This window comes from Physella acuta, unplaced genomic scaffold (assembly GCF_028476545.2).
Source record: "Physella acuta isolate Inbredline_101_S28 unplaced genomic scaffold, ASM2847654v3 ptg000079l, whole genome shotgun sequence".
NCBI lineage: Eukaryota > Metazoa > Mollusca > Gastropoda > Physidae > Physella > Physella acuta.
In genome coordinates this window covers 2,051,949-2,072,159 of record NW_026731599.1, presented here as the reverse complement: position 1 = coordinate 2,072,159, position 20,211 = coordinate 2,051,949, and the positions used below count along the sequence as shown (strand labels likewise).

Below are 20,211 nucleotides of genomic sequence, written 5' to 3'. Positions count from 1 at the left end.
TAGGTGGAGCTGTCTTACAAGTCAAATCTTTATCTAGGTGGAGCTGTCTTACAAGTCAAATCTTTGTCTAGGTGGGGCTGTCTTACAAGTCAAATCTTTGTCTAGGTGCTGTCTTACAAGTCAAATCTTTGTCTAGGTGGGGCTGTCTTACAAGTCAAAACTTTGTCTAGGTGCTGTCTTACAAGTCAAATCTTTGTCTAGGTGGGGCTGTCTTACAAGTCAAATCTTTGTCTAGGTGGAGCTGTCTTACAAGTCAAATCTTTATCTAGGTGGAGCTGTCTTACAAGTCTAATCTTTGTCTAGGTGGGGCTGTCTTACAAGTCAAATCTTTGTCTAGGTGGGGCTGTCTTACAAGTCAAATCTTTGTCTAGGTGGGGCTGTCTTACAAGTCAAATCTTTGTCTAGGTGGAGCTGTCTTACAAGTCAAATCTTTGTCTAGGTGGGGCTGTCTTACAAGTCAAATCTTTGTCTAGGTGGAGCTGTCTTACAAGTCAAATCTTTGTCTAGGTGCTGTCTTACAAGTCAAATATTTGTCTAGGTGGAGCTGTCTTACAAGTCAAATCTTTGTCTAGGTGCTGTCTTACAAGTCAAATCTTTGTCTAAATGGAGCTGTCTTACAAGTCAAATCTTTGTCTAGGTGGAGCTGTCTTACAAGTCAAATCTTTGTCTAGGTGGAGCTGTCTTACAAGTCAAATCTTTGTCTAGGTGGGGCTTTATTACAATTTAAATCTTTGTCTAAGTGGAGCTGTCTTACAAGTCAAATCTTTGTCTAGGTGCTGTCTTACAAGTCAAATCTTTATCTGTGGAGCTGTCTTACAAGTCAAATCTTTGTCTAAGTGGAGCTGTCTTACAAGTCAAATCTTTGTCTAGGTGCTGTCTTACAAGTCAAATCTTTGTCTAGGTGGAGCTGTCTTACAAGTCAAATCTTTGTCTAGGTGGGGCTTTATTACAAGTCAAATCTTTGTCTAAGTGGAGCTGTCTTACAAGTCAAATCTTTGTCTAGGTGCTGTCTTACAAGTAAAATCTTTATCTAAGTGGAGCTGTCTTACAAGTCAAATCTTTGTCTAAGTGGAGCTGTCTTACAAGTCAAATCTTTGTCTAGGTGCTGTCTTACAAGTCAAATCTTTGTCTAGGTGGAGCTGTCTTACAAGTCAAATCTTTGTCTAGGTGGAGCTGTCTTACAAGTCAAATCTTTGTCTAGGTGCTGTCTTAAAAGTCAAATATTTGTCTAGGTGGAGCTGTCTTACAAGTCAAATCTTTGTATAGGTGCTGTCTTACAAGTCAAATCTTTGTCTAGGTGCTGTCTTACAAGTCAAATCTTTGTCTAAATGGAGCTGTCTTACAAGTCAAATCTTTGTCTAGGTGGAGCTGTCTTACAAGTCAAATCTTTGTCTAGGTGGGGCTGTCTTACAAGTCAAATCTTTGTCTAGGTGGAGCTGTCTTACAAGTCAAATCTTTGTCTAGGTGGGGCTGTCTTACAAGTCAAATCTTTGTCTAAGTGGAGCTGTCTTACAAGTCAAATCTTTGTCTAGGTGCTGTCTTACAAGTCAAATCTTTATCTAAGTGGAGCTGTCTTACAAGTCAAATCTTTGTCTAAGTGGAGCTGTCTTACAAGTCAAATCTTTGTCTAGGTGCTGTCTTACAAGTCAAATCTTTGTCTAGGTGGAGCTGTCTTACAAGTCAAATATTTGTCTAGGTGGAGCTGTCTTACAAGTCAAATCTTTGTCTAGGTGCTGTCTTACAAGTCAAATATTTGTCTAGGTGCTGTCTTACAAGTCAAATATTTGTCTAGGTGGAGCTGTCTTACAAGTCAAATCTTTGTCTAGGTGGAGCTGTCTTACAAGTCAAATCTTTGTCTAGGTGGAGCTGTCTTACAAGTCAAATCTTTGTCTAGGTGCTGTCTTACAAGTCAAATCTTTGTCTAGGTGCTGTCTTACAAGTCAAATCTTTGTCTAAATGGAGCTGTCTTACAAGTCAAATCTTTGTCTAGGTGGAGCTGTCTTACAAGTCAAATCTTTGTCTAGGTGGGGCTGTCTTACAAGTCAAATCTTTGTCTAGGTGCTGTCTTACAAGTCAAATCTTTGTCTAGCGTATCTGTGACAGACGACATCAACGAAGTTTCTTTAGGTTGCTAGATCTGATTGCCGTGATTGGTCACTTATCGACTGCTTATCATCGATTGATCCGCGCTTTTAATTGATTGATTTCTTTGATAATTTACTGTAGTTAGTGGCCGTAGGGTGTACGCACTGGTGGTCCAGACATTAGTACTGGTGGCCCATACGTTAGTACTGGTGGCCCATACGTTAGTACTGGTGGCCCATACATTAGTACAGGTGGCCCATACATTAGTACAGGTGGCCCATACATTAGTACTGGTGGCCCATACCTTAGTACTGGTGGCCCATACCTTAGTACTGGTGGCCCATACGTTAGTACTGGTGGCCCATACGTTAGTACTGGTGGCCCATACATTAGTACAGGTGGCCCATACATTAGTACTGGTGGCCCATACCTTAGTACTGGTGGCCCATACCTTAGTACTGGTGTCCCATACGTTAGTACTGGTGGCCCATACATTAGTACTGGTGGCCCATACGTTAGTACTGGTGGCCCATACGTTAGTACTGGTGGCCCATACATTAGTACTGGTGGCCCATATGTTAGTACTGGTGGCCCATACATTATTACTGTTTTTATTATGTAAGTGGGGGTCGTAAGTTTAAAGTAAAAGCAACATTATAGATCTATGTATGTGGGGGTCGGGTTTTAAGTAACAGCAACATTATAGATCTATGTCTTATGGTCCAGCGGTGATTGGAGGGGGGAGGGGAAGTGCGGGGTGTTATTCTGAACTAAAGATTCTACAAAGAGTGAGAGTGTGGAGGAGGGGGAGGTCTGACCTACCTGTGGAGGAGGGGGAGGTCTGACCTACCTGTGGAGGAGGGGGGGGGGGGTTCTGACCTACCTGTGGAGGAGGAGGGGGGTCTGACCTACCTGTGGAGGAGGGGGGGTCTGACCTACCTGTAGCAGTCCGACTGGCACGTGACAACCACAGAGGCGTTGCTGTAGCAGAAATCCTCGTCCCCGCTGTCCGTGGACTCCCCCAGCCCCGAGCAGCTGCACCTGCCGGGCAGATGGAGACGGTAGCCGCTGGTCGAGCTGCTCGACTTGAAGGACTGCATGTCCGCGGGCTGGTACATGTCTGCACTGATGGCGCCCTCCATGGAGAGGCGGAGTAGACTCTATAGTCCAGATATCGGGGCGTGCTTGACTCTATAGTCCAGATATCGGGGCGTGCTTGACTCTATAGTCCAGATATCGGGGCGTGCTTGACTCTATAGTCCAGATATCGGGGTGTGCTTGACTCTATAGTCCAGATATCGGGGTGTGCTTGACTCTATAGTCCAGATATCGGGGCGTGCTTGACTCTATAGTCCAGATATCGGGGTGTGCTTGACTCTATAGTCCAGATATCGAGGCGTGCTTGACTCTATAGTCCAGATATCGGGGCGGGGCTGCCTCTAATATTGTCCATATGTAGGGGCGTGGCTGCCTCTAATATTGTCCATATGTAGGGGCGTGGCTGCCTAATATTGTCCATATGTAGGGGCGTGGCTGCCTCTAATATTGTCCATATGTAGGGGCGTGGCTGCCTCTAATATTGTCCATATGTAGGGGCGTGGCTGCCTCTAATATTGTCCATATGTAGGGGCGTGGCTGCCTCTAATATTGTCCATATGTAGTGTGGGTGGGGCGTAGTTAGGGTGTGGGTGTTACGTGGTTATAGGTGTGGGTGGGGCGTAGTTAGGGGTGTGGGTGGGACGTAGTTAGGGGTATGGGTGGGGCGTAGTTAGGGGTGTGGGTGGGACGTAGTTAGGGGTGTGGGTGGGGCGTAGTTAGGGGTGTGGGTGGGGCGTAGTTAGGGGTGTGGGTGGGACGTAGTTAGGGGTGTGGGTGGGGCGTAGTTAGGGATATGGGTGGGGCGTAGTTAGGGGTGTGGGTGGGACGTAGTTAGGGGTGTGGGTGGGGCGTAGTTAGGGGTGTGGGTGGGGCGTAGTTAGGGGTGTGGGTGGGGCGTAGTTAGGGGTGTGGGTGGGGCGTAGTTAGGGGTGTGGGTGAAAGAAAGCGTCTGCGATTGACGGCATCAATGCAATCAGGGGAGCTAATCTCAAGTCTGCTGACAGAGTGACGACCTATCCGACGGACACAGTGCTCCTGCCTTAATCACATTGCCCGGCCCGACACGACTGTCGGCGGGAGAGAATTGTGACCGGACTCCGCGATTGTCCCCCAGTAATTCGATTCTTATCTTCTGAAATAGCGTTCAAGCGATTCCAGCGCCTCTCTTAAGAATGTGGCCGAGTTCTGTGGTCGGCCATGATCCAGCCTAGACGGGGGGACACGCTGAGGGAGGCCTTCATTACGGCTCTTTCATGGCGAGGACTTCGGGCGACAGCTGGATGCTGATGAGCCGGCAAACAAACCGGCTCTACCCGACCGGTGGAACTTGATCAGCCGGCAAAAGAGCCGGTTCTGGTTGACAAGGACGACTACTGGGTCTGGGTTGTTTCCAATTCTGGGTTCCAACTTCCTGTTTTAAAGGTCTCACAATAAGCTCATTAAGTCCACAAGGTGCTAAGGTCCTATGTGAGCAGGCTCATGCTCCACAAGGTGCTAAGGTCCTATGTGAGCAGGCTCATGTTCCACAAGGTGCTAAGGTCCTATGTGAGCAGGCTCATGCTCCACAAGGTGCTAAGGTCCTATGTGAGCAGGCTCATGCTTCACAAGGTGCTAAGGTCCTATGTGAGCAGGCTCATGCTCCACAAGGTCATTGAATGTTGGCCCCTCACGTTTTGCCAATCAAGATCTGAAATTAAAATGTGGGATGTGATGAGCCAAGCTTATGGCACTGACATTTAGTGAACATCCATCATCAACACGCATACAGCATTTGTGACGTCATCAACGCGCATACAGCATTTGTGACGTCATCAACACGCATACAGCATTTGTGACTTCATCAACACGCATACAGCATTTTGACGTCATCAACACGCATACAGCATTTGTGACGTCACCAGCACTCATACAGCATTTGTGACGTCACCAGCAAGTAAAGGGTTTTGGATTAGTTTGTAATCAAACATGTAAGGTCTAACATCAACTATATATTACGAGACAAATGACCCGTTGAGGGAGAAATACAACGGGCACTAGGCTGATAGTGTTGTCTTTTTCTCTAAACCGAAACCAAAATCACCACCTCAACTTCAAATTTAATCGGAAACGTGAAATGTCATTGAAAACAGATTTTTATCCAGACACGGCATTTTAACCGGATTTAACCTTGATCTACACGTTGTTACTGCACATTGATACTAAATCCGCGTCTACCGTCCCCTATTACGTAATACAATTATATAGAAAATATAATTTTACCAGTGTCCGCCCCCTCCCCACGGAAAAGTAAAGTACCCCCCCCCCCCCCCATCACAAATGGTCACAATTGTAGAGAATAGAGAATAAAGCTAGACCCTAGTTATAGCATCTAGACCCTTTTCCTACTTTTGGCCGCTAAACCTCACTATACTTTTTATAATATTTTGGAGGGGGGGGGGGGGGGGAGGGAGGGGTTTAGATTTGGGGCTGACTATTTTCTATATAAATTGTATTTCGTTCGGGGCTCTGTATATTTTTTACTTTACAAAGTATAGAGGAAATACTGTAATCGTACAAAATAATCGAGATTTTCACAAATCTCGACGTTTTACACCTCCTTGAGTCGGAAATATATACTTTTGCAGTTGTGTCCGTATGTCTGTGTGCGTGTGTATGTATGTATGTGTGTCTGTCTGTGAACACGATAACTTGAGTATCGTTACAGCTAGGTTGATGAAATTTCATACGAGTATTATATCAAATTCGTAATTTCGTATCAACTTTTCAGCTATTTCCGGTAACCGGTAGTGGAACTTTCAATTTTTCAAAAGCCTATAACAAGTGCTGTTTCTGATAGATGAAATTTCACAGGTAAGTAAAAGATCTAATTCTCTCCCTTCTGTCAAATTGTGGGTAATTTCCGTTGACCGGAAGTAGTAATGTACGCTAGTTCCGATTACTCAAAAAAGAATATGAATTTTAGGAAGTACTAATATTCCTCACTATTACAAAGATATTGTTTGCAATTCACTTGGTGCTCAATTCTTTCTTTCTACGAGATTCTATTCTATTTTAAAAAGTAATTTAAAATGATGTGTATGTCCCGAGCTGCCATACCCCGTAGTGTTATAAAAGAATATTCGAGAAAGCGCAAAGAAACGACACCGCGTATGGGTGAGAGAGAAGTTGCTTAGTGTGGGCGCGAACTCAGTTTATGAGTGAAGTTATTTAAAGCGATATCTCTTGATGATGAGATCGAGGGCGTTTTGTCAAGAAAATGACGACACTTTAGGGTGAAGTTGATTCCGCACCCTACCCAAAGTTCCATATGTCAAATACTTCCACTGTGGTAAGTCCCCCTTTTTAGTCATACTTAATAAGGACGCCGGCAGTGAGTAAAGCAGCATTCTTTAGAATTTATCCAACGGATAACACAGGTCGTCTAGTATTTATTATTTGATTGCTTGTTTATTTTCAGTAATTATTAATAGCGTTGCCTAAAAACGCCACGATACGTTACACGGGAAATATCTATTTGTAGAATTCTGCTCGACTGGTTTCATTTTTAAAAGTGTTTCAATGTTTGACTTCAATTCTGCAAACATTCAATCTGGTCGAAGTAAATTGCCGGCAAACTTTAGATTTCCCGTGAGTCCCGGGGGTGACTTGTTGACCCAGCGTCCTGGGCCTGGTGTGGACAGCTCCCCGGCCCATCCATCACCCCGTGGCTCACGCGCAACGTGAGCTCGACCAGAATATTCTCGGCTTCATGGGGCTGTTGCTACTGGCCGGACAGGCCGCGCTACATCTGGCCAATCTTGTGACACGGCTGACTGAATCTGGCCAATCTTGTGACACGGCTGACTGAATCTGGCCAATCTTGTGACACGGCTGACTGAATCTGGCCAATCTTGTGACACGGCTCACTGAATCTGGCCAATCTTGTGACACGGCTGACTGAATCTGGCCAATCTTGTGACACGGCTGACTGAATCTGGCCAATCTTGTGACACGGCTGACTGAATCTGGCCAATCTTGTGACACGGCTGACTGAATCTGGCCAATCTTGTGACACGGCTGACTGAATCTGGCCAATCTTGTGACACGGCTGACTGAATCTGGCCAATCTTGTGACACGGCTGACTGAATCTGGCCAATCTTGTGACACGGCTGACTGAATCTGGCCAATCTTGTGACACGGCTGACTGAATCTGGCCAATCTTGTGACACGGCTGACTGAATGGCCAATCTTGTGACACGGCTGATTGAATCTGGCCAATCTTGTGACACGGCTGACTGAATCTGGCCAATCTTGTGACACGGCTCACTGAATCTGGCCAATCTTGTGACACGGCTCACTGAATCTGGCTAATCTTGTGACACGGCTGACTGAATCTGGCCAATCTTGTGACACGGCTGACTGAATCTGGCCAATCTTGTGACAAGGCTCACTGAATCTGGCCAATCTTGTGACACGGCTGACTGAATCTGGCCAATCTTGTGACACGGCTCACTGAATCTGGCCAATCTTGTGACACGGCTCACTGAATCTGGCCAATCTTGTGACACGGCTGACTGAATCTGGCCAATCTTGTGACACGACTGACTGAATCTGGCCAATCTTGTGACACGGCTGACTGAATCTGGCTAATCTTGTGACACGGCTGACTGAATCTGGCCAATCTTGTGACACGGCTGTCTGAATTAGGCTGATTGCCGACCCATGTGGTGCCATAGTCCACTCATACACTGTTACTGCCTCATAAAACATTGTAGTGGATATGTCAGGTGTTCCTGGAAGAGGTCAAACGGTCAGTTCAGCGGTCGACTGTTAGGATGAAGCAAGATGGAAGGACTGATTGATTGAATGCTATGTGACGTCTGGCACTGTCTGATATTTAATCATCAGCAGAGGCGTATCGAACGTGGGGCAGGTGACGCCAGTTGGGGGGGGGGGGTGACAAAGTGCAAAAGTACTGAAGAAAAATTCTTTTTTGTCAGATCCATAAGTGATTAATTAAAGTTAAATAGTCTTTTGAGTACAAATCGACAATTATTGCAAGAGGGTGGGGGTTTCACCATGCGGTAATCGTGCTAATTATAGAGAAAACAATGCAACAACCGACTGTATTACTAACAGACCATAGTCTAGAAAAACATAGTTACTATAAGTCTGCAGTGATTTAAGCTTATAAACATACATGTACTCTATGTATGGGACATGTATTTAAATTATAGGCCGGCACACACATACACACATACACACACACACATATACACACACACACACACATATATATATATATATATATATATATATATATATATATATATATATATATATATATATATATATATATATGCTTTGTTTGTAGGGGTGGGGGGACACCACGAAGTGCCGCACTGGGTGACACCCGACCTAGCGACGCCAATGATCATGAGAGAGTTAAAATAGCATATCCTAATCATGACAAAACATTTTTTCAGTCATACATTTTCAACTGAAACGCGGCTCTGTTGATGCGGCTCTATTGGCGCGGCTGTTGATGCGGCTCTGTTGATACGGCTCTATTGGCGCGGCTCTATTTGCGCGGCTGTTGATGCGGCTCTGTTGATGCGGCTCTGTTGGTGCGGCTCTGTGCGGCTCTATGTGCATCTCTGTCGGTGCACTCCCATTAACTTGGTAAATTTGATTTTATTCCTGAGATCGTTTCTAAGCCTCTTACAAGGCAATCACTTGAAACCAAATAATTATGGGATATCTGAATCAATATTTGTAGGGAAACGCTTGGGGACAAAGACAGCTCCAAAGGCTGAAGGAGGTTTGGGGTGTAACAAGCAAGTTCAGCCGGCGTGGGTTGGGGTAAACAAAGCATTATGCTAGAGCTGGCATCAAGTCAAGCTGTCCTCAAGTCACAAGTCAAGCTGTCCTGAAGTCATCAAGTCAAGCTGTCCTGATGTCATCAAGTCAAGCTGTCCTCAAGTCACAAGTCAAGCTGTCCTGATGTCATCAAGTCAAGCTGTCCTCAAGTCACAAGTCAAGCTGTCCTGATGTCATCAAGTCAAGCTGTCCTCAAGTCACAAGTCAAGCTGTCCTGATATCATCAAGTCAAGCTGTCCTCAAGTCACAAGTCAAGCTGTCCTGATGTCATCAAGTCAAGCTGTCCTCAAGTCACAAGTCAAGCTGTCCTGATGTCATCAAGTCAAGCTGTCCTGAAGTCATCAAGTCAAGCTGTCCTGATGTCATCAACTCAAGCTGTCCTCAAGTCACAAGTCAAGCTGTCCTGATGTCATCAAGTCAAGCTGTCCTGATGTCATCAAGTCAAGCTGTCCTGATGTCATCAAGTCAAGCTGTCCTGATGTCACCAAGTCAAGATGTCCTGATGTCATCAAGTCAAGCTGTCCTGATGTCATCAAGTCAAGCTGTCCTGATGTCATCAAGTCAAGCTGTCTTGAATCCAAATGTACAACACAAACTGTACTGAAGTTAGAATTACAGATACGCAGAGGCGTCACAGCCTGAGGACGGTGTCTAGCCGGAGGACGGGGTGTCTAGCCGGAGGACGGGGTGTCTAGCCGGAGGATGGTGTCTAGCCGGAGGATGGTGTCTAGCCGGAGGATGGTGTGTAGCCGGAGGATGGTGTCTAGCCAGAGGATGGTGTCTAGCTGGAGGATGGTGTCTAGCCGGAGGACGGGGTGTCTAGCCGGAGGATGGTGTCTAGCTGGAGGATGGTGTCTAGCCGGAGGATGGTGTCTAGCCGGAGGATGGTGTCTAGCCAGAGGATGGCGTCACAGCCGGAGGATGGTGTCTATCCGGAGGATGGTGTCTAGCCGGGGGACGGGGTGTCTAGCCGGAGGACGGTGTCTAGCCGGAGGACGGTGTCTAGCCGGGGGACGGTGTCTAGCCGGGGGACGGGGTGTCTAGCCGGAGGACGGTGTCTAGCCGGAGGATGGTGTCTAGCCGGATGACATGAAACGTGTGAATTGATTCACCAATACATTGTGTTTGTGTCACCTTTAAAATAATCGATTCTGTGTATTGACAAAAGCGTGTTTTTGTGCCACATTTCCTCAACTTGTGTCCCATAAACTTGTGCCAGATTTCCTCAACTTGTGTCCCATAAACTTGTGCCAGATTTCCTCAACTTGTGTCCCATAAACTTGTGCCAGATTTCCTCCACTTGTGTCCCATAAACTTGTGCCAGATTTCCTCAACTTGTGTCCCATAAACTTGTGCCAGATTTCCTTGTGTCCCATAAACTTGTGCCAGATTTCCTCGTGTCCCGTAAACTTGTGCCAGATTTCCTCGTGTCCCATAAACTTGTGCCAGATTTCCTCAACTTATGTCCCATAAACTTGTGCCAGATTTCCTCAACTTATGTCCCATAAACTTGTGCCAGATTTCCTCAACTTGTGTCCCATAAACTTGTGCCAGATTTCCTCAACTTGTGTCCCATAAACTTGTGCCAGATTTCCTCAACTTGTGTCCCATAAACTTGTGCCAGATTTCCTCCACTTGTGTCCCATAAACTTGTGCCAGATTTCCTCAACTTGTGTCCCATAAACTTGTGCCAGATTTCCTTGTGTCCCATAAACTTGTGCCAGATTTCCTCGTGTCCCGTAAACTTGTGCCAGATTTCCTCGTGTCCCATAAACTTGTGCCAGATTTCCTCAACTTATGTCCCATAAACGTGTGCCAGATTTCCTCAACTTATGTCCCATAAACTTGTGCCAGATTTCCTCAACTTGTGTCCCATAAACTTGTGCCAGATTTCCTCAACTTGTGTCCCATAAACTTGTGCCAGATTTCCTCAACTATCGTGTGTAACATTTGTCTAGTCCAAAGCAAAAATATTACAAGAGCCGTCTCACCTTGCGGAAGTTTACCATCCACATTTAATTATCCAGAGAAAATGTGTCACAATCCATAGGTCACTATCCAGAGAAAATGTGTCATCATCAACACGTCACTATCCAGAGGAAATGTGTCACCATCAACACGTCACTATCCAGAGGAAATGTGTCACCATCAACACGTCACTATCCAGAGAAAATGTGTCACCATCAACACGCCAGAGAAAATGTGTCACCATCAACACGTCACTATCCAGAGAAAATGTGTCACCATCAACACGCCCGTGTAAAGAGAAAATGTGTCACCATCAACACGTCACTATCCAGAGAAAATGTGTCACCATCAACACGCCCGTGTAAAGAGAAAATGTGTCACCATCAACACGTCACTATCCAGAGAAAATGTGTCACCATCAACACGTCACTATCCAGAGAAAATGTGTCACCATCAACACGTCACTATCCAGAGAAAATGTGTCACCATCAACACGCCAGAGAAAATGCCTGCAACTCACCTGTGTGTGCCTGCATGTGATGCCACTAGACGAGGGCTCTAGCAAGTGTTAGAGAGAGTTGCCAGCACACAGACAGGCCGGCCGTCTTTAGACAGATCAGATGAAAACCAATTACATTAAGCAAATAACTGCAATTTTAATATTTGACTGGTCGGGACGCGCGCTAGGAACACCACTGTAGCAGACGCTGACACACCCATCGATCCATCGTGGGCGACCCGTGGGGTAGCTCTCTCACTATGGGTAGCTCTCTCACTCTGGGTAGCCTCAACTTTCTTTCTCTCTCTAGGTAGCATTCCATTTTCACTCGCTTTCAAAGAATTTTATGTCCCACGCGATTTTCTAGACGTGTTCAGTGGTGATTAGTGACAGTGGTGGTTAGTGGCAATGGTGGTTAGTGACAGTGGTGGTTAGTGGCAGTGGTGGTTAGTGGCAGTGGTGGTTAGTGGCAGTGGTGGTTAGTGGCAGTGGTGGTTAGTGACAGTGGTGGTTAGTGACAGTGGTGGTTAGTGACGTGACAGTGGTGGCTAGTGACAGTGGTGGTTAGTGGCAGTGGTGGTTAGTGACGTGACAGTGGTGGTTAGTGACAGTGGTGGTTAGTGGCAGTGGTGGTTAGTGACGTGACAGTGGTGGTTAGTGACGTGACAGTGGTGGTTAGTGACAGTGGTGGTTAGTGGCAGTGGTGGTTAGTGACAGTGGTGGTTAGTGACGTGACAGTGGTGGTTAGTGACGTGACAGTGGTGGTTAGTGGCAGTGGTGGTTAGTGACGTGACAGTGGAGGTTAGTGGCAGTGGTGGTTAGTGACGTGACAGTGGTGGTTAGTGACGTGACAGTGGTGGTTAGTGACAGTGGTGGTTAGTGGCAGTGGTGGTTAGTGACGTGACAGTGGTGGTTAGTGACAGTGGTGGTTAGTGGCAGTGGTGGTTAGTGACGTGACAGTGGTGGTTAGTGACGTGACAGTGGTGGTTAGTGACAGTGGTGGTTAGTGGCAGTGGTGGTTAGTGACAGTGGTGGTTAGTGACGTGACAGTGGTGGTTAGTGACGTGACAGTGGTGGTTAGTGGCAGTGGTGGTTAGTGACGTGACAGTGGAGGTTAGTGGCAGTGGTGGTTAGTGACGTGACAGTGGTGGTTAGTGGCAGTGGTGGTTAGTGACGTGACAGTGGTGGTTAGTGACAGTGGTAGTTAGTGACAGTGGTGGTTAGTGACAGTGGTGGTTAGTGGCAGTGGTGGTTAGTGGCAGTGGTGGTTAGTGACGTGACAGTGGTGGTTAGTGACGTAACAGTGGTGGTTAGTGGCAGTGGTGGTTAGTGACAGTGGTGGTTAGTGGCAGTTGTGGATAGTGGCAGTGGTGGTTAGTGACGTGACAGTGGTGGTTAGTGACAGTGGTGGTTAGTGACGTGACAGTGTTGGTTAGAGACGTGACAGCGGTGGTTAGTGGCAGTGGTGGTTACTGACGTGACAGTGCTGCTTAGTGGCAGTGGTGGTTAGTGCCGTGACAGTGTTGGTTAGTGACGTGACAGCGGTGGTTAGTGGCAGTGGTGGTTACTGACGTGACAGTGGTGGTTAGTGACAGTGGTGGTTAGTGACAGTGGTGGTTAGTGGCAGTGGTGGTTAGTGACGTGACAGTGGTAGTTAGTGACGTGACAGTGGTGGTTAGTGACGTGACAGTGGTGGCTAGTGACGTGACAGTGGTGGTTAGTGCCAGTGGTAGTTAGTGACAGTGGTGGTTAGTAGCAGTGGTGGTTAGTGGCAGTGGTGGTTAGTGACGTGACAGTGGTGGTTAGTGACAGTGGTGGTTAGTGACAGTGGTGGTTAGTGACGTGACAGTGGTGGTTAGTGGAAGTGGTGGTTAGTGGCAGTGGTGGTTAGTGGCAGTGGTGGTTAGTGGCAGTGGTGGTTAGTGACAGTGGTGGTTAGTGGCAGTGGTGGTTAGTGGCAGTGGTGGTTAGTGGCAGTGGTGGTTAGTGGTGGTTAGTGGCAGTGGTTGCTAGTGGCAGTGGTGGTTAGTGACAGTGGTGGTTAGTGGCAGTGGTGGTTAGTGGCAGTGGTGGTTAGTAGCAATGGTGGTAAGTGACATTGTTGGTTAGTGGCAGTGGTGGTTAGTGACAGTGGTGGTTAGTGACGTGACAGTGGTGGTTAGTGGCAGTGGTGGTTAGTGACGTGACAGTGGTGGTTAGTGACGTGACAGTGGTGGTTAGTGGCAGTGGTGGTTAGTGACGTGACAGTGGTGGTTAGTGACAGTGGTAGTTAGTGACAGTGGTGGTTAGTGATAGTGGTGGTTAGTGACGTGACAGTGGTGGTTAGTGACAGTGGTGGTTAGTGATAGTGGTGGTTAGTGACGTGACAGTGGTGGTTAGTGACGTGACAGTGGTGGTTAGTGATAGTGGTGGTTAGTGATAGTGGTGGTTAGTGATAGTGGTGGTTAGTGATAGTGGTGGTTAGTGGCAGTGGTGGTTAGTGATAGTGGTGGTTAGTGATAGTGGTGGTTAGTGACGCGACAGTGGTGATTAGTGACGTGGCAGTGGTGGTTAGTGATAGTGGTGGTTAGTGACGTGACAGTGGTGATTAGTGGCAGTGGTGGTTAGGTACGTGACAGTGGTGGTTAGTGACGTGACAGTGGTGGTTAGTGACGTGACAGTGGTGGTTAGTGACAGTGGTGGTTAGTGACGTGACAGTGGTTGTTAGTGACGTGACAGTGGTGGTTAGTGACGTGACAGTGGTGGTTAGTGGCAGTGATGGTTAGTGGCAGTGGTGGTTAGTGACAGTGGTTGTTAGTGACGTGACAGTGGTGGTTAGTGACAGTGGTAGTTAGTGACAGTGGTGGTTAGTGGCAGTGGTGGTTAGTGACGTGACAGTGGTGGTTAGTGGCAGTGGTGGTTAGTGACAGTGGTGGTTAGTGGCAGTGGTGGTTAGTGACAGTGGTGGTTAGTGACGTGACAGTGGTGGTTAGTGACCTGACAGTGGTGGTTAGTGACGTGACAGTGGTGGTTAGTGACAGTGGTGGTTAGTGACGTGACAGTGGTGGTTAGTGACGTGACAGTGGTGGTTAGTGGCGTGACAGTGGTGGTTAGTGACGTGACAGTGGTGGTTAGTGGCAGTGATGGTTAGTGGCAGTGATGGTTAGTGGCAGTGGTGGTTAGTAACAGTGGTGGTTAGTGACAGTGGTGGTTAGTGACGTGACAGTGGTGGTTAGTGACAGTGGTGGTTAGTGACGTGACAGTGGTGGTTAGTGACGTGACAGTGGTGGTTAGTGACGTGACAGTGGTGGTTAGTGGCAGTGATGGTTAGTGGCAGTGATGGTTAGTGGCAGTGGTGGTTAGTGACAGTGGTGGTTAGTGACAGTGGTGGTTAGTGACGTGACAGTGGTGGTTAGTGGCAGTGATGGTTAGTGACGTGACAGTGGTAGTTAGTGACAGTGATGGTTAGTGGCAGTGATGGTTAGTGGCAGTGATGGTTAGTGGCAGTGATGGTTAGTGGCAGTGGTGGTTAGTGACAGTGGTGGTTAGTGACAGTGGTGGTTAGTGACAGTGGTGGTTAGTGGCAGTGGTGGTTAGTGACGTGACAGTGGTGGTTAGTGACAACCTGAAACAAGTTTTTATAAAAATACGTACATTACAATAATTACAGCGATTATATGGGTTTGGTTGGGTTTTTTTTTAATTGGATTATCTAGAATGTTTTTTTTTATTGGAATATGTAGAATGTTTTTTAAATTGGAATATGTAGAATGTTTTTTTTAACAATGTTCAAATGAGGATGAAATAAAGAACGATCATCTGGAATAAACTATTGAAGAATGAAAATCTGAAAGGAACTAATGAAGAATGAAAATCTAAAATGAACTAATGAAGAATAAAAATCTGAAATGAACTAATGAAGAATGAAAATCTAAAATGAACAAATGAAGAATGAAAATCTGAAATGAACTAACGAGCTTTAATGAGCCGGATGGCTACAAGAAGTCGATGATGCAATCAATGGACCAGGGTGGCATCTTTTCTCGTTAACATCTTTTTAATACATTCACTTCTACTGCAGGTTTAACTTTCACTTCCACTGCAGGTTTAACTTTCACTTCCATTGTAGGTTTAACTTTCACTTCCATTGTAGGTTTAACTTTCACTTCTATTGTAGGTTTAACTTTCACTTCCATTGTAGGTTTAACTTTCAATCAATGGACCAGGGTGGCATCTTTTCTCGTTAACATCTTTTTAATACATTCACTTCTACTGCAGGTTTAACTTTCACTTCCACTGCAGGTTTAACTTTCACTTCCATTGTAGGTTTAACTTTCACTTCCATTGTAGGTTTAACTTTCACTTCTATTGTAGGTTTAACTTTCACTTCCATTGTAGGTTTAACTTCCACTTCCTTTGTAGGTTTAACTTTCACTTCTATTGTAGGTTTAACTTTCACTTCCATTGTAGGTTTAACTTCCACTTCCATTGTAGGTTTAACTTTCACTTCCATCGTAGGTTTAACTTTCACTTCCATCGTAGGTTTAACTTTCACTTCCATAGTAGGTTTAACTTTCACTTCCATTGTAGGTTTAACTTTCACTTCCATTGTAGGTTTAACTTTCACTTCCATTGTAGGTTTAACTTTCACTTCCATTGTAGGTTTAACTTTCACTTCCATTGTAGGTTTAACTTTCACTTCCATTGTAGGTTTAACTTTCACTTCCATTGTAGGTTTAACTTTTGCTTCCATTGTAGGTTTAACTTTCACTTCCATTGTAGGTTTAACTTTCACTTCCATTGTAGGTTTAACTTTCACTTCCATTGTAGGTTTAACTTTCACTTCCATTGTAGGTTTAACTTTTACTTCCATTGTAGGTTTAACTTTCACTTCCATTGTAGGTTTAACTTTCACTTCTATTGTAGGTTTAACTTTCACTTCCATTGTAGGTTTAACTTCCACTTCCATTGTAAGTTTAACTTTCACTTCCATCGTAGGTTTAACTTTCACTTCCATCGTAGGTTTAACTTTCACATCCACTGTAGGCTTAACCAGTGGCGTCGCTAGGTCGGGTGTCACCCATAGTGTGCAATATTATTAGTACTTTGTAAATTTACATGCGTTTTTTTTAGAAATCGGAAATAGCGTAAATTAGTACTTCCGGTCAACGGAAATTACTCAAAATTTGACAGAAGGTAGAGAATTAGATCTTTTACTTACATGTGAAATTTCATTTATCTATCTGAAATAGTACTCAAGTTATATGCTTTTGAAAAATTCAAAGTAGAAAAAGTACCACTTCCGTTTATCGGAAATCGCTCAAAAGTTGATCAGGATCTACGATTTTGATAAAATACTTATATATGAAAATTCATTAACCTAGCTGTTACGGTACTCAAGTTATCGTTTTTACACACAGACAGACACACAGACACACAGACATACGGACAAGATTGCAAAATTATGTTTTTCCGTATCAGTGAGGTGTAAAACGTCGAGATTTGTAAAAACCTCGATTTTTTATTTTTTTTGCACGATTACAAGACTTTTTCTATACTTCGTATATACGAGAAAGTAAAAAGTATAGGCTATACATACATATATATATATATATATATATATATATATATATATATATATATATATATATATATATATATATGCCTATATATATAGTTGCAATAGGTCACAGCCCGCTCTGATTTAGCCAAAGCCCATTATTTGAATCCACTGATAGAAAATTATTAGATGTGGTGTCAGCCGATCCCAGTAATTAATGAACTAATCACTAACTGAAAATAAACATCTACAATTTTATCTCCTGTGTAAATTATGCAGTTGATGTCAGCTTTAAAGATATCTTTAAAGAGTGCTTAGCTTATATTTTCATCAATAATCGGTTATTTATACAGCTTGTATCACCACCATATTTTCAGTAATTATTATTGTTCTTCATGCAAACATACAACAAATATCACGAGCTAATAGAGAATAAACCGGGAGTGATCTCCCTTAAACTTTCTCGAATATTCTTACATAACACTACGGGGGATGGCAACTCGGGGTATAGACAATATGTTTAATACATATTTATTTATTTAAACGTTTTAAAATAGAACAGAATATCGTAGAAAAAAAGAATTGCGCATCAAGTGAACGCCAAACAATCTGTGTGTATAATAGTGCGGAATATTATTAGTACTTTAAAAATTCGCATGCGGTTTTTTGAGAAATCGGAAATAGAGTAAATTACTACTTCCGGTCAACGGAAATTAAATTACTCAACATTTGAAAAAAGGCAGAAAAGTAGATCTTTAACATATATATGTGAAATTTCGTTCATCTGTCTGAAACAGTACTCAAGTTATAAGCTTTTGAAAAACTAAAAATAGAACCGGAAATCGCTGAAAAGTTGATATAAAACTACAAATTTGATATTATACTTATATATGAAATTTCATCAACCTAGCTGTAACGGTACTTAAGTTATCGCGTTTACACACACACACACACACACACACACACACACACACATACACACAGACATACGGACAAGATTGCAAAACTATGTTTTTCCGACTCAGGGAGGTGTAAAACGTCGAGATTTGCAAAAAATCTCGATTTTTATTTTTTTTTTGCACGATTACAATACTTTCTCTATACTTCGTATACAAGAAAGTAAAAAAGTATATGGTAAGACAATCTTTGTTTCTTGTACTTATATTATAGCAAATAGAATCTAGGTATTTGATTTCATGAGCTTACACGTTTTACTCAAAATTTTGCAAGTAAATTTTGCAAGTAAATTTTGTCGACATGATTATCGAGATCTATACATTTTTGTTATGGATTGTTTCGTATTGTTAGGGCCTATTCCTTTATTTTAGTGTTTATATGTGGCCTAATTTGTAATTTTCATTGTAATTTAGTTTTCCAAAAAGTGCTTAGCTCTACACATAGTCCATTATTTGAATGCGATTTTAACAATGGAGCGATTAGTTGAAACGCCGTTGTGCTGATTATCTGTGTGCTTGATTAAGTTCTCAACCGTCTGCTGAAGAGACCCTCCAGGAAAAAAAATGTCAAATTAAACAAAAAAAAAAAACGTAGGCCTGTTTGATAATAGCCTTCAACCTTGACCCTTTTTTTAAATTTAAATGGTTTGTTTTGAAGAAGTTGTTGAGACGTGGACACGCAATGGAATAGCTGCTGTTTCTGTCATCCACAACTCGAGATGGAAGGTGGTCTTACGAAAGCGGAGAAGACGCGAGCCCATGACGTCAGTGCAAGTCCAGGGGGCGGGAGATCAATAACTCTCCTGTTCTGATGAAATCGTGCCTTGTTAAGGGAAAAATCTCCTTTTTAAAAACCTATTTTCATAAAGATAAAAGCTTTTTAAAAGCCGTGTTCAGTAAATGACACATAATGATAAGACAATGCTTAGTAGCCTGCCCGCCTTGATGGGCTATTCCCGTCCATGGGGCAATTAGCAAATGTCTGCTGGACAACTTGTGGTGGGGATTGTCTTCGCTAGAGGCCTACATACAACATAGGTATATATAGGACTTTAACTATATAGCCTATATATATATATATATATATATATATATATATATACACATATATATACACATATATACATATATATACATATATACATATATATATATATATATATATATATATATATATATATATATATATATATATATATATATATATATATATATATATATATATATATATATATATAGACCTATGTATGTATTTAGGCTTAGACTACATCACAAATCTACATTTAGTCTTTAATAAAATTAAAATAAAATCACAATCTGTAGAAGTCAAGAGACTTGTGGCCACGATTTTGTCCAAAAAGATCATCAAGTCTCAACCAAAATATCAAGTCTCATCAATTCTCAACCAAAATATCAAGTCTCATCAATTCTCAACCAAAATATCAAGTCTCATCAAGTCTCATCAAGTCTCAACCAAAATATCAAGTCTCATCAAGTCTCATCAAGTCTCATCAAGTCTCATCAAGTCTCAACCAAAATATCAAGTCTCATCAAGTCTCATCAAGTCTCAACCAAAATATCAAGTCTCATCAAGTCTCAACCAAAATATCAAGTCTCATCAAGTCTCAACCAAAATATCAAGTCTCATCAAGTCTCATCAAGTCTCATCAAGTCTTATCAAGTCTCATCAAGTCTCATCAAGTCTCATCAAGTCTCAACCAAAATATCAAGTCTCATCAAGTCTCATCAAGTCTCAACCAAAATATCAAGTCTCATCAAGTCTCATCAAGTCTCATCAAGTCTCAACCAAAATATCAAGTCTCATCAAGTCTCAACCAAAATATCAAGTCTCATCAAGTCTCATCAAGTCTCATCAAGTCTCAACCAAAATATCAAGTCTCATCAAGTCTCATCAAGTCTCATCAAGTCTCAACCAAAATATCAAGTCTCATCAAGTCTCATCAAGTCTCATCAAGTCTCATCAAGTCTCATCAAGTCTCATCCAAAATATCAAGTCTCATCAAGTCTCATCAAGTCTCAACCAAAATATCAAGTCTCATCAAGTCTCAACCAAAATATCAAGTCTCATCAAGTCTCATCAAGTCTCATCAAGTCTCAACCAAAATATCAAGTCTCATCAAGTCTCATCAATTCTCAACCAAAATTGAAGTCAATTTCCACAGGATTAAAAAAAAGCAATGCAATG

At 43.4% G+C, this 20,211-nt stretch overlaps 1 protein-coding gene across 1 annotated transcript; it reads right to left on the bottom strand.

The window, feature by feature from the left end:
• Positions 1 to 15,732: 15,732 nt before the first annotated feature.
• Positions 15,733 to 16,506, bottom strand: LOC131954739 (spore coat assembly protein ExsA-like). Its single transcript, XM_059318488.1, has one exon. The coding sequence runs from the start codon at positions 16,504 to 16,506 to the stop codon at positions 15,733 to 15,735; it is 774 nt and encodes a 257-aa protein (XP_059174471.1).
• Positions 16,507 to 20,211: the final 3,705 nt, after the last annotated feature.

Bases quoted from the DNA above. Each gene is read 5' to 3' on its own strand.
- LOC131954739 (XM_059318488.1), bottom strand. From the start codon at position 16,506: ATGGAAGTGAAAGTTAAACCTACGATGGAAGTGAAAGTTAAACTTACA.